This window comes from Lytechinus pictus, unplaced genomic scaffold, assembly GCF_037042905.1.
Source record: "Lytechinus pictus isolate F3 Inbred unplaced genomic scaffold, Lp3.0 scaffold_20, whole genome shotgun sequence".
Taxonomy (NCBI): Eukaryota; Metazoa; Echinodermata; class Echinoidea; order Temnopleuroida; family Toxopneustidae; genus Lytechinus; species Lytechinus pictus.
This window is the reverse complement of record NW_026974141.1, coordinates 12,969,042-12,988,883: the sequence shown is the minus strand read 5'-3', so window position 1 is coordinate 12,988,883 and position 19,842 is coordinate 12,969,042. Positions and strand designations below refer to the sequence as shown.

Here is a 19,842-nt window from a genome sequence, read left to right as displayed (position 1 = left end):
CTTAAAACTTATGTAACGGCTATGCTTGCTGACTGTCAGGTTTGTAAGTAAGAAAATAATAATCTTTGATTTTCCTCATTTCTGATTTTTCTTTTTACATATAATTGAGGATGTTGATTTTGGCAAAGTTTCCTTTTGATTGAAATAAGAACATCTGTATATTCTTGTTTTAACAACTTTTATAGGCAAGGGGAACGCAAAATTATGAATTGCTGTTGGTTGGCCATTCATTGGGAGCCGGTACGGCGGCCATCTTGGGTATCATGCTACGACCAGATTATCCCTCACTCAAAGTTTATGCCTACTCTCCTCCTGGAGGATTACTATGGTGAGTAGGATGATGATGATGATGGTGGTGGTGATAATGATGGTGATGATGATGGTGGTGGTGGTGGTGGTGGTGGTGATGATGATGATGATGATGATTATGATTTATTTATTTCAAATATTTAAAAGAAGTGTAGCCCAATCAGCTACAAGCTGGTTTTCGTTGGGGCCCTTCGTAAACAAACACAAATATAAAACATGGTGACACATTCGGATATAAACAAAGAAGAGAGCATAAATACTAATATTGACAAATTAAATAATGAAATAATCATAATTAACTATGGAAAATAACAAAATAGATAAAATATGATACTGTACATGTTACCTAAAAGTAAACGAAAATTATATATACACATGAAAAAGATAAGATATGTACAAAATGAGGAGAAAGAATAGAATACATTCCACCATTAGTCCCTATTACATATCAAATGTTTTTTCCCATTTCGCCATTTCCCGTTTAAACTGTTTAATGATGATGATGGTGATGATGATGATTGTGGTGATGATGGTGGTGATGATAGGGATGATGGTGATGATGATGATGATAATGATGATGTTGATGATGGTGATCTAAAGATGATGATGATGATTGTGGTGGTGATACGGCTGCTGCTTATTACGATATTAATAGTGGTGATGGTGATGTTGACCCTGATGATGCTGCTGATGATGATTTATTTTTCATTTTGATTTTATTCTTTCAGCAAGGAATCATCTGAGTATGCTGCTGAGTTTGTAACCTCTCTAGTAGTCGGCAAGGATGTTGTTGCTAGGATAGGTCTCTCTCAGATGGAGTTCCTCAGGGCTGATCTTCTTAACTGCATCAAGATGTGCAGAGATCCCAAAGTAAATTCCTCAACCATTTTTAGATATCAATTCAGTTCAATTAGATTCCATACAGAAATAGAAAAATCAGTATGTACAATCATAACAATCAAAATAATAATAAAAATAATAACGCAGTTCTTGTATAGCGCATATCGCATTATGTCATAACGTCCCTATGCGCTTCCAAAGCACTTGGATATTATTACCCTGGCTTTAGCCCCACAGCCTTATACAGCGCGGTGGCATTTCAAGGAACAAATTCCTGCCAGGTACCCATTCATCTCAACTGGGTTGAGAGCAGCACAACGTGGATGAATTCCTTGCTCAAGGAAATTACGCCATGGCTGGGATTCGAACCCACGACCCTCTGTTTCAAAGTCAGAAGACTAATCCACTGGGCCACAACGCTCCACATTGATGGAAATACAAGTTTATTAAAATGATATAGATGAAAAACATGACATGAGTAAAAATGGAAACTGCTGTTGCATAATATCCTTGAGGATTTGGCTTGACAGCTCCAATAACATTGAACAAAGTCATAGGAAAGGGAGACTAGGTAAGAAGGAATCTTTAATCATTATTCAATTTCAGAATTGAAGAGTGGTATATGAAGTTAAAAGGTATTTATATTTCATTTATGTTAGCTTGCTTATCACTCATCTACTGTACATATATTTTTCCTTCGAACCAGTGGAGGGTTATAATGGGTGAGCTCCTATGCTGCTGCACCGTTCACTCCAAAAACCTGGCCCCCGTCGAAGATGTGGACACGCCGTCTCCGTTTCCGTGTCGACTCGACAAAGCCTTCCATCCCACAAACCACGCCCTGGTGCTGTCGACGCACAGCCCCCTCTACCTACCAGGGAGGGTGCTGCAGATCGTCAGGAATAACCACAAGAGAGAGGGGTAAGTAGCTGATAAAAGTACTTGCATCACAATTTCTACCTCTAAAAAGAAATGATTATGACACCAGCATTTATGGCAGGAGCAAATGTTAGGTCATCCACGTGAACATCTGAGGAGCATTTCATGAAACAACTAGTCAGCGATTTTCTCTGAAAACTGTTAAAAGCTACTGAAATCCTTGCATCTGATTGGCTCAGAGCAAATTTGTCAGTGAAAATATAAGGTCGATCCCACCGCTGCCACCATTAAGTCTAAAAAGAGGATACATTTTTTTTAGTTCACAGTGTAGAATTGATTGATGATTTTACATATATATGATTATACATTCCATCATTGCAAAGCAAATATCCCCATCTCGTTGAAAAATATAAATCTAATCCTAAATTTGAATATCTATTTTTAGAAAGGCCTGATTGATACACTGAGAAAAACAATGAGGAAGTGACTGAAAATCTGACACTATATTGTGCAAACCAGATGCTTGATGTTGACTCTGCTTGTAATCTTGGGTAGCCAGCCAATTCAACAATGGAAATTGTCTTAAAGTGCAATACACCATAGATTTTCACCGTTCTGCACATTTTCTGTCACATCAATATCATACCATCGTAACGTCGCTCACGAGGCGCTCAAAAGAATTTTAAGTTATTACCCTCTAGTAATATTTCCATGTATCTCTCTTCCCACCCAGTATCAGTAAGAAAGATTGTGCTTACTATGGTATCTGGAGAGACCTCGAGGATTTCAGTGAGGTTCTGATTTCACCGGTAATCATCAAGGATCATCTCCCAGGAGGTGTCATGACAGCCTTGGACAAGGTCTGTATATGGTCCAGACCAAGTTTTGTTCTAAATTATTAGTTTAGATGTTTAGTAAGGTAGAAAAGGTCATGTAATGGTGTAAAACTTGTATGATTTTATTGATGTATGAGGTAATCAAGAGATAATTCACCAAGGATTATCTACCAGGTGGTGTCATGAGAGCTCTAGACAAGGTCCGTATCTGGTCCAAGATCTATGTCTTGGTCTCAGTTACTAGTCAAGAGTAGTAAGGAAGAAAATGATATTAAAAAGTGTATTATTTGATTGATGTAAGAAGTCATGAAGAGATAATTCAAGGGTTACCTACTGGGAGGGTGTCATGAGAGCTCTAGACAAGGCCTGTACATGGTCCAAGACCTAGATCTTAGTCTCAATTACTTCTTTGGACTGGTAAGGCAGAAAACACCAACTTAGAGTATAAAAGTGTTTATTGTTTGACTAATCTGTGGTGTCATCATTTAACCAAGGATCATCTGTCCCAAAGTGTAATGAGAGCTCTAAACACGGTGTAGTAACTAGTCTAGATCTTGCTGTCAGTGTATAGTTTTGACTATGACGGCAGAAAAGGCCTGTGATGTATTTGTGTGGAAATTAATCACCGGTCTGCGTCCAGATTACTGTCTAGTATTCTGTTATGTCATTAATGTATTTATATCTCTCTTTAGTGCATGGAGTACGGGAAGAGACACGGTCTACCAAAGCGCTGGTCGCAGGTCGGGAGGGCCCCCATGAGTCCCCCATCCCCAAGTCAAGAGTTCAACCAACCACCTTCTTCATCGTCATCTCATTCATCATACCTGCAGATGAAACCAGCGAGATCAACAAGAGAGGGCGCTCACACTGTACATTTCCAGGTAGGTTCGATCCCCGGCTGAGGCACCTATGCCCGTGAGCAGGGCATTTAATCAGCAATGCTCTTTTATCCTGCATTCAAATAAATGAAAATGCTGAACGCATTCTTGGTAACTAGGTGTGAAGTTTTCTCTGTGGTTTTAGTGCCGAGTCAATATATATTATTTTTTACCGGGGAAAGTCAATGATTTTTCTGTGGAGGCCGGGAACCGCTGAACCTAAAAAGTACATAAGAAATTCAGTGTTACTAAAGACCACTTTAAGACATATATTTCCTCATCTAGATTTATGTATTGTTGTGTGGACATGGCCGTTTTGTTTTGTCCGTTTGCGACTCGTAGTCCATCTGTTGGTCCCCGATGGACTGGTCAGTTTAACTCAGCCTCTTTTCGAAACACCTAGTTTTGAAGATCATTTTGCTTCCTCTAAATATGGTTTATGGTTAGAGTTTACCTACGTATACTCCTGGGCAGGTCTTATACCTTATATATGGGACCTTTTTTTAAATAATATATCTCTGTCATAGTGGCATAGTGGTATTGGGTCTTGTGAACAGCTATTCATGACGGTGCCAAAATATGCGAGGCCAACAGGACTGCAGTGTCTGTAGAACACAGACAGGCTAGGAAGGCAAGGACTACCAACCTTGTATCAGCTGCCAGTATTCCCTGACCACGCTGCCAGAGACTATTTAGGGCATAGATTGGCCTGACAGGCCATCTGCTGACCCACCCAGCCTAACTTCTCCAAACCCCAAGAAGATTAAATGATCCTCTTCACATTGATGAACAAACTGAGGAGTGCCGAGAACTAACTGGTTCCCGTAAACATATATACAAAGATCACTTTTCTTGTCTGAAATCCTTGATTATTTCCATTTTCTCTTTTTTTCCTCTTTCCACAAATCTCCAGGATTCTCCTTCCAAATCATCAGGGTCTTCCAACAAATCCTCACCTACCAGAGGATGGGGAAACAAAGCTTCAGAATCCAACAACAACCTATTGCCTTCAGGTCTACCCTCAACCCCAGAAGAGCAGGTGCCGTTCTTGTCGCAATCCTCAGGTATGTAGAGCTTAAAACTGATCTCCATTCCAAAGGTGATAGGGAATTCTGACAACTGAATTTAGGCCAGAAAACTTAGAATTAAATGAAGACTGAGTGCCTTTGAGTCTCCCTTCAATGCTGGAAGAACAGGGGCGGTATTCTGAACATTGTCTTTTCTCCATATTTTATCTTTTCTCAGAGATATGACAAAATCGGTATTCTGGTGGATGTCATAACTTTTGTCACAAAAATTGTCATAAATTTCGTCTCTTCTAACTTTAGCGCGCTCCAAAAATACACGGCTTTAAATGCGCGCAATCCTTTTATACAAGCAAAATAAATGACAAAAGTTATGACAGGGGTAGCAGTCATAAATTTTGTCATATCTTTTAGTACCAAATATTTCAATACCCTGCCGACTGAATAACAAGCATATAATGATATTATTTAGATTAGCTTGTGGTATTAGTTTCACTCATCATCCATGAACATTTTCAATATTATATTTTCATGCTACAATTAGTTAGGCCCTACATATTAATTCCTCCTGTTTTTCTCTGTTTTCTTTCTTTGTCTACTTCTCCTCTAAAATCCCTCACAGCTCCCTGTCTCTCTTTGTAATTAAGCGCATCGATATTCGCGTAGTTGCACGGTGCCAGCAACTGTATCGGGGATACACCGTACCTGCCACGGGGCCTTCCTATTGGCTAGAATGGCTCCCACTGGGAACTAACAATGATTTTTATTGGTTTGCTTCCGAAAAGATGGGCGGAAACTTATAGAGATATGACAGGGAAAAGACAATGTTCAGAATACCGATTTGTGACAATCATAGCGGTGTCACATCTTTGAGAGAAATGACAAAATTTATGACAAAAGTTATGACAGTGTTCCAAAATACCACCCCAGGTGACGTTCTTGTCTCACGTATATGTTTCATAACTGATCTCCATTTTTTAGTTAATAGTGATTCCGTTTTGCAATTTGGTACCTGAATTTGGACCTGAAACGTTGAATCTTATGACAACTCAGTGCCGTAAGAGCAAGCCTCAAGGTACATAGGTATTGGAACAATTCTCCATTCAAAAAGTGATAGGGATTTCTTTGCAATCTGATACTGAAATGCTGACAAGGTATAGTTTTGGGCCTGAAACCTTAAAATCCAGTGACACTCTAGTATCCTTGAGTCTCTCCTCATTGCCGAAAGAGCATGTGCCATTCTTGCCTCAAACCTTGGGTATGGAGGTACCAGAACTGATCTGTTACTGATCTAATAAGAACTGAGACTGTTGTCTGGCACATCTCCAATTTTGTTTCTGAGACATCGCTGCAACTACAGGAGACTACTGGTGACTTCCCCAAGATTTTCAAGAAAGCTGATTGATGTTCGGCTTGTAGACGTCTCTGATTAGTCTCCTGCAAGTTCACCCTTTGTGAGAGCTCAAACCATTTTTGTCGCAGAGACATCTCAGAGACTTACTTTGAACAAAAATGGGAGATGTTGCGGTGAAATCTTTGTTGGTGAGATACAGCCTATATGAAAATTAACCTTCCTTTCAAATGATGTGATACAATAATGCAGTTGGCAAAAGTCATCCTAGCTCATTCGAAACCTTGTAATTTCTTTATGTTAATAATATTTTATTCATGTTTCTTTATTATCATTTTTTTTTCATTGATTCTATCCTGGTTATTTTCTATGGGATCATCCTCTTCTGAACATGGTAATAACATTGTCCCTGCCTGGATCTTGTGTTTCTGGAAACCAATGGATGCTGATTGACGAAGCAGAACAGTCTATTCCTGATGATAAACTAAGAACTAATTCCCAAAACGAATGGCCCAAAACAACTCTTACGAACCTTGCCTCAAACTTTTCAAGCGAGGGCGCTGCAGCGCACGAGCGTCTAGCCCCACTGGCCAGCAGCGAATCCTACACGGAGACGGAATCCGTAAGGTCTTCCATCTCCTCCACCAGCTACTCTTCCGTTCTCAACCGCTTCGAGACGTCCCCAACCACCAAAGATGAGGGATACTGCTACTATGTCACGAACGAGTCCGAATCGACCTTGAATAAAAATACCGAAGATTCCGGGGACGACTCAGAGAAACCAAATGCTATAAGGACTACAGCTACCATTGAATCAATGCCGTGTAACCATGACAACAAGGTTGAGGCGCCCGTTAAGACGTCACCACCGTTAGTCGGACCTTGGAGTTTATTCCGTGGGGGTAACAGTCATATGTTTGACGAAGAGGGTAACGTGAAGGGGCGGACCTCCGCGGATGACAGGTACACGTTAACCTATGATGGGATGGATCTGGATCCTAATACCGGTAGCGAGGGGGGCACGGATTCACCCCTCTCCTCAAGACCACAATCCAATGGTGAGTGAATTTTCTTATCAACTTCAAATGTAGAACTGGTCAACTGGAAATTGTTTAAGTTATACTGTTTCTCATTCTTCCTAGGATGTGCATCTGGGGAGTGTTTCATGATTCAAATACAATTGTTATTAAGCTACTGAAATCCTGGCATCTGATTGGCTCAGAGCAACTTAATCGGTGAAAAATCACTCCTTATTTGCTTCATGAAACACACTCTCCCAGGCCGACTGATCTTGGGCAATGTACTGTAGAGTGAAGTCTTGTCAAGTTAGCTTCCACTATATAGATGTCAGGTTATTACGTAATGCATAGATGAATAATATTTAATGAAAGATATTATAAAAAATGTATTTTTTCATATTTAAGAAATCATTCATGGCAAAATATGTGATTGATATTCATTAATGACCATGCATTTCAGAATTTTTTCCACTTTTTCCATTGGAATTTTTTTTATTGAGCACTGAATTGATGCATCTTGTTTTTATGATTTCACAAATAATTTCATGCCTGTTTTCCCCAAAGAAATGAATGTCTTTTTGACTTTATGGGTTTTTGCCTCCATTTGAAAAATATAAAATAAATATTTCTCATTACTGAAATGTGCTTAGCTGAGTCGAAATGTTATTTCATCGTTATTTTTCTTTTTTAATGATGCAACAAATGTTTGCTACTTTGTTTATGAAAAAGACATATAGTGATTTGTTTTGTTTATATTTTTTCATTCAAACTAGTATGAAATGGAGCAAAGGTAATTGCTTTCCAACTATATGCACAAGACTTACTGATTGAATTTTCAATTTTGACCTTCTAAAAGCAATGCATTCTGAATTAATCAAAGATCGACCAAAGCCGGAGATTAGGGGGGCGATGGAATTAAAATCTTTGAATCCTAGAGTGCTTTTAGAATGCAATTTCTGTTTAATGTATGTTGCTTTTCTTGATCTTCGCTTTGAAATCATCTGCGTTTCTTCTCCTCCACGTTTTCTACTTTGCCGTTCTTGCAGGCTATGAAGTTTATGTAAGAATTCTTGAATAGATTTCGGAATGTACATGTTGTGGTTTTGAATTGTTAGTGCATGCCATACTTATGATGTCATATGATATCATACAACTGCGTATTATATCACATTTCACATTTTTGGTGTGACTCAATACATGTTCCTACACTCATATTTGGTAGATTGTCCCATAGTTTTATCTGCACTTTGACGTATCACATTGAGTTGAAATCCCACAAATATGTTTAAAAAAAAATCATATATCCTTATTTTAATATCATTCCCCTAATTTGTCATACTGAAATATACTGAAATAACATTATAGTTTATACCATTTATCGAGGACTGTGTTTTGGGTTTATCCATAATGCATGCATATGTCTAGATGCTTTTAGAGGTTTCATAAGGGTTACTGCATGATGCAAAATGGAATTTCTAAATTTATTTAATATTATATTTCTTATCTCAATATTTGAATAAAGAAATAAAGTTGGTTCACGTGCGTTAACTTGGAGGTAGTCCTTAATACATCGTGTGGGTTCATTTTTGACAACACTAAGTGTCCCTTCCCCCTGATATGTGGAAGTTTCCTAAATGAGGTCATACAGTTGAATCTTTCTTGGTACCACAGACATTTGTCCAGCTTAGGCGAAATTTAGATATAAATTACTTTGTATAATTTGTTCAGAAAATTTGCTTCCACTCATGGCTGTACAAAAAAAAAATCACTGGGGGGCAGCATGCATAAACTTTTTCGAAAGAATTTTGAGGGAGCGAAGCGACCAAGCTTGTCATTGGGGCATTTTGTGAAGTTAAATTGAAGGATTTGGCGCATACATGTACTCTTGGTGACTTTTGTTAAAATTTTCAGTAAAAAAATGTAAATTTTCAAAATTTCTGGGGGGCCACTGCCCTGCCCCCCCCCCACCGCTGCATATGACCATGCTTTCACTTGTGTTGTTATTTGATTTATGCAAAGTCAAGTTTTGCAGTCTTCATCGTACCTGCTTAAATTACTTATTAATAAACATAGGGATATGAACACATTGGTTCTTGTGACTTTAATAGAAAATATTAGAAAAGTTCTTGGAAGGTTTGTGATTCATTATTTATTTTTGTGGAGACCTGCATGCTGTGTTTGCATGAATCACATTTTTATTTTACATTGAATTTCATCCTCTTTCAAACAGATACGAAGAAGGGTAAAAAGTTTGAATTCATTGTGTATTTATTTAATATGTATGATTCAGTTAATATTTATTGTGACGCATTCATTATGAATATCTATGCATGGAATTTGATTTGATTGTGTTTTTCAGTGTGACATCATCAGTGTACACTGTAGACTTCATATCATGCATGCTTTGGGTCCCATATGTTTTTTTTTATCAAACTTGTTTTTATCAAAAACATTTGAATGGACCATTACAATTTGTTTCTCTCATCCAAAGAGATTTCATGGGCTGAGGTATTATAGTAGCTAATAGAAGGAACTTGTAACTTGCCATTGATAAGATGCATGACTGATAGAATTGGGTGCTTAACGTTAAATAGGCTAAGTATTCTATTCAAATTTCCCCCAAAGTAAAATATTGATTTGAAAAAAACAACATTGAAATAAAATTCTTATATTTAATTGCCTTGTCAAGTGTCTGTCTCCAAGGGTTGTTTTGAGACTCTGACTTCTAATATTTACTTGATTATATCATGCATTTTACTCTTACCTTTATTCAGAAAATAAATAGGATAGTGTAAAATGGTGGTAAAATGGATGGTGTAAACCCCTCCCCCCTTCCGAAATAAAATTTCAATAATGAAACCAAATGGTATACTTAGTAATACATATATGGCAATGATTAACAAAATAGGTAGTATAGTTTGTTATTAATGAAATATTAGTATCACAAAAAGTTTGAGTCCCCCCCCCCCCTTTGCCAATTTACTTGTAGTATAGGCTACCACCATGTAAGAATTTTAAAGCATATTTTAACTAGAGCTATAGTTTAACATTAACTATGAAATAAAATGTATTTAAGTCCATTGTGATAAAATTTTATTTACAATAATATCCTCTGGAATTAGACAAAAAGTAGGTAGGACAAAATGCTTCAAACATTTTAACAATTTTATCTCAATGGTGGTACACTTTCTCTAGAAAGGAAAAAATTATGAAGTTCTCAAAGCGTTCATTTGAAATTTCTTCAGCTGAGAGCAGAAAAGGATTTTAGATACAGTTTAAACCTTCTTTTTTTCTAATGGATGCTTAAATAACTAATAACTAGTATCTTAGCTATTAAAAAATCCCAGTGAAATGAGTCGGCCTGGCCTAGGTTCAAATAATTAGAATACTAGATTTAAGAAGCTTGTGGTCCTTTTTTCTGACCTATATTTTATCCATTTGGGATGATAACCTGAAAGTTTCATTTTGAATGGTGTGCAATGAAATAATATTAAATAACAAGTTTAGTTCGTAATAGCTTTAAACTATTAAGGAAATGATTTAGATTATATGTCCTGCAGGCCTTGAAGATTTTATTTCACATTTGTTATGAATGATTGTGGTGACATTTTTACCATGTCTAGTTACAAAGAACTAGGCCCATTATAAATGATTTATTATTGATATTATTAGTAGTATTATATGTTTTGATTCTTTATTACAAACTTTTGCTTAACCTTTAAACAATCACCAAGTCCACATTTTGCTGCTTATCAAGTGAAAGTGTTTAAATTTGAAAAATATTTTGACCAATTATATCTTCCAAGTATCATTGGTTTGATTTGTTTTACCGTATAAAAATTAGAGCAATGTGCAGTGCACAAAAATGAAGAATTACTTTGAATGATTACATAATATAAATAATTTTCATAATATGGATCACTGCATTCAGAGCCATTGATATAATAACTCAATTCTATCAGAGGTCCGATCACATCCTATCCCGATTAAATGAGATATATGTATATATAAGGTTTTGTAAAAGGTAGATTATAAAACAAAGTTGTTGCAGGAAAAATTATTTCAATCAAGGTTAATTGTCAACAAATTGTCATATATCTATATCTTTGTGAAATCATGAAATCTTAGCTCAAAACCGATAATTCAGATGATCACTAACACAGGAAAACATGTGTGGGACAGTGTATTAATATATTGCTTGGAATTCTGTGCTTATTTTACTCATCAGCTACACATTTTCTTCCAAAGCTATTTGGCACATATATCCTAACACTTGGATGGTACTTTTATTTGGATTCTGTTTGAACTCATTTCTAGATCATTACCACAACCGGTATTTATCTTTAAATTGTAAGCCTATCAGTTATAATTCTTTTGAAATTCTCTATAACCTTCAGTGGGAACCTCTGCTACCCAGCCATACCTCCCTGAGGCCAAGCTAGGTCACGGCTACACCGAGTACCTCCCCGTCAGTCCTGATGCCGATGACGACATCGACGACGAAGCCCTCTTCGCTTCCCTCCGACCAGGGCTGTACGAGAACCACAGCGAAAAATCAAGAAAGAGCTATACTCTGCCCATCGGATCAAGTCTTCCACCGTATGGAGATGACCTAGGGGTCAAAGGAGGGTCGCCGGTGGTCATTCCGAGGAGGAGGAGGAGTTTGGATACGGTGTCGTCGTCGACGTTGACGTCGGGTAGTTCACATAGTTCACCTCAGCGGCAAGGAGAGGCAAAGACTATCTCCTTAGATGTTCTATGACAGAGATTCAGAAGGATTTAACAAAATTTTTGTGAGAAATTTTAATAATAATAATGATACTCTTACAAATATTTCCAATACTTATGTGTTTAAATTTATAGTCAATTACTTTAGTACAATACTGACATCAGCAGCAGCAGTCACTTGATTTGTGTACACAGGAGAAAAAGATTACAATGGTAAACATCCTTAATGATGCATTCTATTGATATTATGGATTGTGTAAACTGGACCTTGCACCTTTCAGATATGCAGAATGTTGTCAGTAACCTTTTCAATGCCTAAATATATTTTAGGAATATATACATGTACTTTAAAAATGAGAAGACGAGTATATAAAACAACTATAGATTACCAAAGTGATGATGTCACATAAAAGCTTTTTTTTCATTTCAGCATTTTTGATACCTTATTTTGATAGCGCATGTTGAAAAACCCCCACTACCAAAATTTGGTGAGAATCGGTCCATGGGGGCCAGAGATATGACCTCAAGAATACATAAGTAGACCTGTATTATTGGCCTGGTTCTAAAAGTTAGGAACCAGGCCAATAATACATTGACTTCAATGGGGCTAATTATGTATTCATGAGGTCATATTTCAGGCCCCCATAGACCGATTCTCACCGAATTTCGGTAGTGGGGTTTTTTCATCCTGCGCTACCAAAATATGGTATCAAAAACGCTGAAATGCAAAAAAAAAAGGTTTTTTGTGATGTCATCACTTAGGTACTCTATATGAAACAATGTATAGGGAGACAAAATCTAAGTTTGGCCCTCAGGGCTTATCAGAAAATGAACAATTTATTTAAGTGCTTTTATTTTTACACTTTGTGTGATTCGCATTGCATTAATATGATCCTGTCCATGTAATGAATTCATCATTTCTTGACAAAGACCTACAGGTAAAATTATTTTGTCTCGCTTACATCCAACCGCAACCAACGCAGGACCATCATGTTTTATTCTTACTCTAAAATGGGTCTGTCCAAATACCATTCCGACTAAAATGCAATCTTCATGTCATGTCAGACAATTGAATTACATACAGTGCATTAACCATATGAAACCTTACCAAAAGATAGAGGTGTGTATTTCCCTGCAGAAATCCTTTTCATCGATATTCCTTACATTTCCTCGTAGACAAAACCATAGGGCCGTATGCACCAGCCCAAGTTTTCGAATAATTGTGCTATTTCTGTTACGGCAAATTATCCCGCTCGGAACAATCTCTAGATTATTTGTTATGGAGACGCAATCATCGCGATAGTTTGCTAGATTATTCTTGAGATTGTAATCCCAAAAAAATGTTTTGCCAAATGAAATCTACCTAGGATTGTTTCCCCAATAGTTGTACTCTCAATTGATCTTTACGGCCGTCAAGTACGGTAACGTCTACATATATTATGGGGAAATCTACACCAAACGCGGGGAGGCAGACTCGACGTGGACATGCCGAAGAAAATTCTTCAAGCAATCTTGAATATGACATTCATACGGAAGTGTCAAAAGCTTTAGAGGAGAATCAGGAACTTCTCGATACCCTTATTAATAAGGTAAGAGATAAGTTGATTGAGGAAATTTCGGTCACTATAACACAGAAAGTGGCAGAGAACATTAAAGCAAGAATGGACTTTGATTTAGCAGAGAGAGACGACAAGATTGAACAATTAGAGAAGGAGATAGAGAGTATGAAACAGAAACAAGACGAGTCTGAGCAATATTCAAGACGCAATTGTCTTGTATTTCATGGTATAGCTGAACATGATGACGAAAATACGACAACACTTGTCTCAAAATTATGTGAAGAGAAACTGAATGTCATGATCAGTGACCACGATATTGACAGGTGTCATAGGCTAGGTGCAAGGAAAGGAAAACCGAGAGGAATTATTGTGAAATTCACAAACTATTCTATACGTGATCATATATACCACGCCAGAAAGATGCTGAGGAACCAACAGGGACCCCAGATATTCATCCAGGAAAGCTTAACAAAACAGAGAGGGGAACTTTTCTGGGAAATCAAATCAAAACATAAACAAACAGTGAAAAATATTTGGACACAAGATGGCAGAATTCACGTACGCACTAATGATGATCGCCGTGTAACCATTGTGTCCAAAGCGGATCTGAAAAAATTGTGAACCCTTAACAAACCCTGAAAATATCTGAAAGTACTTTGACCTATGTTATTGGCCTTTGACAAGTGATTTTCTCAATGACTTTGCTGGCATGGAGCTTCTACCTTCAGATTATCCAATTGATGTTATTTTAACTTATTAGGACACACAATATAGTCTTAATCTTTTTCTTTGACGCATGCAAGTGGATCCACAATTTAAAGAATGGTTGGTGTTAATTTGAATCGCTCTGATGATTTTTCTGACATCCTAATCAACTCACTCTCCAACTACAAGCTCTACATCCTGAAAAGATCCGTCAGTACTTTGACCTATGTTATTGGCCTTTGACAAGTGATTTTCTCAATGACTTTGCTGGCATGGAGCTTCTACCTTCAGATTATCCAATTGATGTTATTTTAACTTATTAGGACACACAATATAGTCTTAATCTTTTTCTTTGTTGACGCATGCTAGTGGATCCACAATTTAAAGAATGGTTGGTGTTAATTTGAATCGCTCTGATGATTTTTCTGACATCCTAATCAACTCTCTCTCCAACTACAAGTTCTACATCCTGAAAAGATCCGTCAGTACTTTGACCCATGTTCTTGGCCTTTGTATTTGGAACTCTATATATGACTTTCCTAGCAGAGAGCTTATACCTTTATTATCCAATAGATGTTATGGTAACTTATTAGAACACACAATGGTCTTAATCTTCCTTGTAGTTGATGCTACCCGTAAACGGATCCACAATGTTAACACAAGGTGAAATGTGAATGCTTACTCCCTATGTATCAGCAATATTACGGTTCTCTAAGTTAAATTCTTTACTTTAGCCTTTTGATTGATAGCACTGTTAAACAATTTGAATAAACAATTAATTATCAACGGGTAATCGTAATAAGGCCAACGTACAGGAGTATAGTCTTATAAAATAACAAAATTAACTCACTTCATTAACATATTTATCATATCTATTGCAAGCCGTATTTGTATTAGTTCTTTTAAAAAAAAACTTATTTTCATTCATTTTTTTTTTTTTTTTTTTTTTTTTTTTTTTTTTTTTTTTTTTTTTTTTTTTTTTTTTTTTTTTTTCTCGGTCTCGATACCGTTATATTAAATGGTTGTACAATATCCATGTGCTTTATGTAAGTTAGCCGTTAAGAGAAATCATAAAGGTCTTTTGTGCACTTCGTGTGACAAATGGGTACATATATCTTGTGCCGGCGTACCACTGAACTTGTACAATAATGTATCCCATCATTTTAATAACTGGGAATGCCCTAGGTGTATTATGCAAAATTTGCCATTCTTTGACTTTGATATTGATGTAACCGGTAAGGCTAATGATGTTCATGGTAAGCATGGATCTGCCCAATGTAACGATTCTCTTACATGTGACTTTATTTACTCGTGCCTTTCAGGTAAAGGAATTAAATTTACTCAGTTGAATGTAGTGAGTCTTTATAAACATATCGATGAGATACGCACTATCTTGAGTTGTAATGACATACATTTACTTGCTCTCAATGAAACGAGACTTGATGCGTCCATAACTGATAATGAAATAGAAGTTTCACATTACAACATTGTTCGTAAAGATAGGAATAGGTTAGGCGGCGGTGTTTCATTTTATATTCATGAAAGTGTAAAGTTTAGTATAATTGAGGATTCTCCTATGTCAGATTTTGAAGCCATACCTGTTGTCATAAATATAAAAAATTCTAAACCAATAATGCTCTTAAATTGGTATCGACCGCCGAATTCTAAGTCTGATATTTTGAACCATTATGAAAACTTTTTGGAATATTCGGAAACTCTAGACTGTCATCTTATTATCATGGGTGATATCAATCTTGATATATTGAAAGAGGTTGACGATTGTACCACGAGACGATATAAGCAGATTAACAACGTATTCTCATTATCTTTTGTCAATACTACTGAATGTACCAGAGTTACAAGTCAATCTGCCTCTCTTATTGATCACATGCTAACTAACAATAGTTCTATGATTAAGTCCTCTGGTGTCATACATAATGGTGTTAGTGACCATTCGATGAGCTATCTCGTTTGGAAATCCCATCATACTCATTCTGGTGTCAAGTATTGTACCTACAGGAAATTGAAAGATGTTGATATCAATAAGTACAAGTCTGATTTAACTCAGCAAAACTGGATTGAGGTTGAGTCGGAAAATGATATCGATAAAGCTACTGATAAATTTGAAAAGCTGTTCCTAGAAGTTGTAAATACACATATGCCTCTTAAGACAAAGAGGGTTCGAAAAATGCAATCACCATGGATAAACGAAAGTATATTTCAAGCAATGAAGAAAAGAGACATGGCTAAAACAAAGGCTATCAAAACCAAAAATGAGAATTTTTGGAAAGATTATCGTGTATTAAAGAATAAAGTATCATCTCTGATCAAAAAGGCTAAGAAAGATTATTATACAGAACAACTAACCAAAGATAAAAATTCGAATAATTCATGGAAAACATTATCTTCTTTGTTACCCAAGAACATTTCTTCGTCTCCACCTCAATCCAGTCAAAGTCAAACCATGGCCAACCAATTTAATCAATATTTTGCAAATATAGGTAATTTGTTGAACCTGGCCTCTGCGACAGAAAATGACTTAGTGCATGATGAAAGCGTTACTGGTATGGCAGTTGAACATCCATTGAAACTTTGTACTGTAAGTCAAAATGATATATTGAAAGAAGTACTACAACTAAAAAATAAGAAATCCGTGGGTTTAGACGGAATACCCATTCATATCCTAAAAATGTCCATAAATGAAATTATACGTCCAGTTAGCTATCTTATGAATGAATCCATCGTTCAAGGTGTCTTTCCAAAGAAATGGAAAATTGCCAAAGTTATTCCGTTACACAAAAAAGGTGATCGATCAAATCCTAATAACTACAGACCGATTTCTATTCTTTCTTGTTTATCGAAGGTTCTTGAAAGATTAATCCATAAACAGCTCGTACAACATTTAAATTGTAATAACATTATCACTTTGGACCAATCAGGCTTCCGTCCTAAACATTCTACCTCAACCGCCCTAATCAAAGTCACGGATGATTGGTTAATAGATCTTGATGATGGAAAATACACTGGTGCGGTCTTCATTGACCTCCAAAAAGCTTTTGATATGGTTAACATTCAATGTCTACTTGAAAAACTTAAAAGAGCTGGGATTAAAGAAACGAATTTGAACTGGTTTCATAGCTACCTTTCAGACAGAAAAATTGTAACATGTATTCATAACTGCAACTCTGAAGAATTACCAATCAAGCAAGGGGTTCCTCAAGGATCGATACTAGGTCCGCTGCTTTTTATAATTTTTATTAATGATTTACCTACTATTTTCAAGTCATGCAACATCCATCTCTATGCAGATGACACTGTGATTTACTTTTCTCATAAAGATCCCCACGTAGTTCAATCAACGTTAAATAGAGAGTTGCTCATTCTTGATAGATGGATGGACATGAATAGACTTAAAATTAATTATGACAAAACAATGTGCATGCTTTTTGGAAATAGACATATGCTAAAAAAACACAATGGATTAGATTTAAGAATTGATGGTCATACCATCAAACAAGTATCTTCGCTGAAATACTTGGGTGTGTATATTGATTCAGAACTGAAATGGGATGTTCATGTTAACCACTTAAGTGAAAAGGTGGGTCGAATGATCTCGTTCCTCCGTAGATTAAGTAAATTTATCAATAGGAATAGTTTGAAAATTATCTATCAGAGCGTTATACTACCCAACTTGGATTATGCTGATGTAATATGGCAATCTTCCTATGACAAATATACAGATCAGCTACAAAAGTTGCAAAATAGAGCTGGTAGAATTATCCTTAATATTAATAATCGGTCACATGTTTCTATTGACTCAATTCATGAAATAATGGAATGGCAAACCCTGAAGTCTAGGCAAAACTTTCATATTCAAACAATGATGTTTAAGATCCTCCATGATTTGGCTCCCAAATATCTAACAAAATACATATTTTACACCTCAAGACCTTACCATTTTCGAAAAAATAATTTGTGCCTCCCCAAACCCAGAACTAATTATTGCAAACGCACATTTTTCTATAGGGGGACTAAGTTGTTTAACAGTATCCCAAATAATATTCGTAATTGTATGACCTTAAATTCTTTTAGATCAGCGTTGTCACATTTGAGACATTGATTTCTTTTTTTTTTGGGGGGGGGGGTGGGGTAGTGGGGTAGGAGTAAGCAAACTGATAGTGATTTTTTTTTTCTCTCTCCTTTCCTTTTCTTTCTTCCTTCATTTCCCTCTTTTGTCTTTTCTTTTCTGTTCTCATTTTCCGCTCCCTATGACTCTCTTTTTACTTGGTCCCCATGGAAGACCAGCCGCACATATAATTGGTGCAGCTGAATATGGGTTATCCAACCGTCTCCTGTCTTAAGTTTGATCTTTTAACTTTCTTAACATGTTTCAATCAATCATTTTTTTTTTTTCTTTTCTTTTTTCAATCAATGTTTAGAATTTATTTCATTATGTATGTGTATGTTACTCCTTGTATCTCTTGTTTATATATTGTTATGTATTTTTTATGACGGAAATAAAACAAACAAACTAACAAACAAAGCCAACTTAGGATTATCTGCAAAATAGCATGCTATTTACGAATTATCCCGCTAATTTGCAGTCGGGATCATTTTTTCATGGCGTCAGACCATAATGCATAGATGCCTCGCTCGAGCATTAATTGCTCTTCTTGCGCTGGTGGAGATGTGGTTTCTTGAATCTCGAGATAAATCGCGAAGAGGGCAGTTCGGGCTTAAATCTCGAGATTGAGCAAACTCGGGCTGGTGCAGCGCCTCCTAATGAGGTGTACGGGAAAGTCGTTGTGAAACATGCTTAGCCCCTTGACTGCAGGATTCCTGCTAAAAGTTGTTGCACAGATTTTTGGTTAATTGCCAATCAGTTATGAAAAGCAAATCACTGATAAATGACAAGTAAACATTTAACCCTTTGAATATGGGAGTGTTTGTATTTCGGAGAGCTACATGCATAGAGTGTGATGATTACAGCATGCCTTATAGGAAATCAAAACTTGAATCCGAAGTGCCTTCAAGTATTTTTCGTCTGAAATAAATTGTTTCTTCTTTTTTTTTTACATTAAAAAAAAATTGTATCCAAGGTGGAGATATAGGTCAGGAGCCTGTTTCATAAAGGACTGTCATTATGGCAACTACCATGGCATCAGGGCTCAGCAGCCAATCAAAATCAAGGTTACCATGGTAGTTGCCATAATGGCAAAGTTACAACAGTTGCAAGTCCTTTATGAAACGGGTAGTTATTTGTTTGGAAAACCCTACACTCAATCACACACCAATACACCAGTCCTCTCTCTTTTGACCTTCTCCTACTAAAGGTGAAAAGAGAGACGACTGATGTATTGGTGTGTGTGTGAGTGTAGGGTTTTCCAAACCAATAACTACTAACGTCCAGCTCTAGACTATAAACATGCTTACAGATTATTTTCTGTTTTTGCATAACCAAGCAAACAAGAATTACATGCATGTCCATTGATGCATATTCACTGAGTACTCCCAATTTGGGGGTAAAGTCATTTTCACACTTATTAATATTTTGTAGCTATTATTTATATTGTTTCTGTAATATTGTAAAAACTATTTAACGTTCTTATTCATGGTTATTGATATCTTCTAATTCAAAATGGTCTTATTAATCACATCTGTCAAGTTTTGTTGGTATTCATCCCGGGGTATTCATATTTGTGTTTTCACTTAT

The 19,842-nt window shown here is 36.4% G+C and overlaps 1 protein-coding gene across 1 annotated transcript in view; it reads left to right on the top strand.

The window, feature by feature from the left end:
* LOC129282901 (diacylglycerol lipase-alpha-like) overlaps positions 1 to 12,326 on the top strand; it is a 30,361-nt gene extending 18,035 nt beyond the window's left edge. Inside the window, exons 8-15 of the mRNA XM_064114742.1 lie at positions 186 to 328; positions 1,038 to 1,179; positions 1,856 to 2,070; positions 2,762 to 2,888; positions 3,557 to 3,745; positions 4,656 to 4,806; positions 6,580 to 7,176; positions 11,535 to 12,326. Coding sequence (XP_063970812.1) covers positions 186 to 328; positions 1,038 to 1,179; positions 1,856 to 2,070; positions 2,762 to 2,888; positions 3,557 to 3,745; positions 4,656 to 4,806; positions 6,580 to 7,176; positions 11,535 to 11,899 — 1,929 coding nt within the window. The 3' untranslated portion in view covers positions 11,900 to 12,326. The remainder of the gene's footprint in view (positions 1 to 185; positions 329 to 1,037; positions 1,180 to 1,855; positions 2,071 to 2,761; positions 2,889 to 3,556; positions 3,746 to 4,655; positions 4,807 to 6,579; positions 7,177 to 11,534) is intronic.
* Positions 12,327 to 19,842: the final 7,516 nt, after the last annotated feature.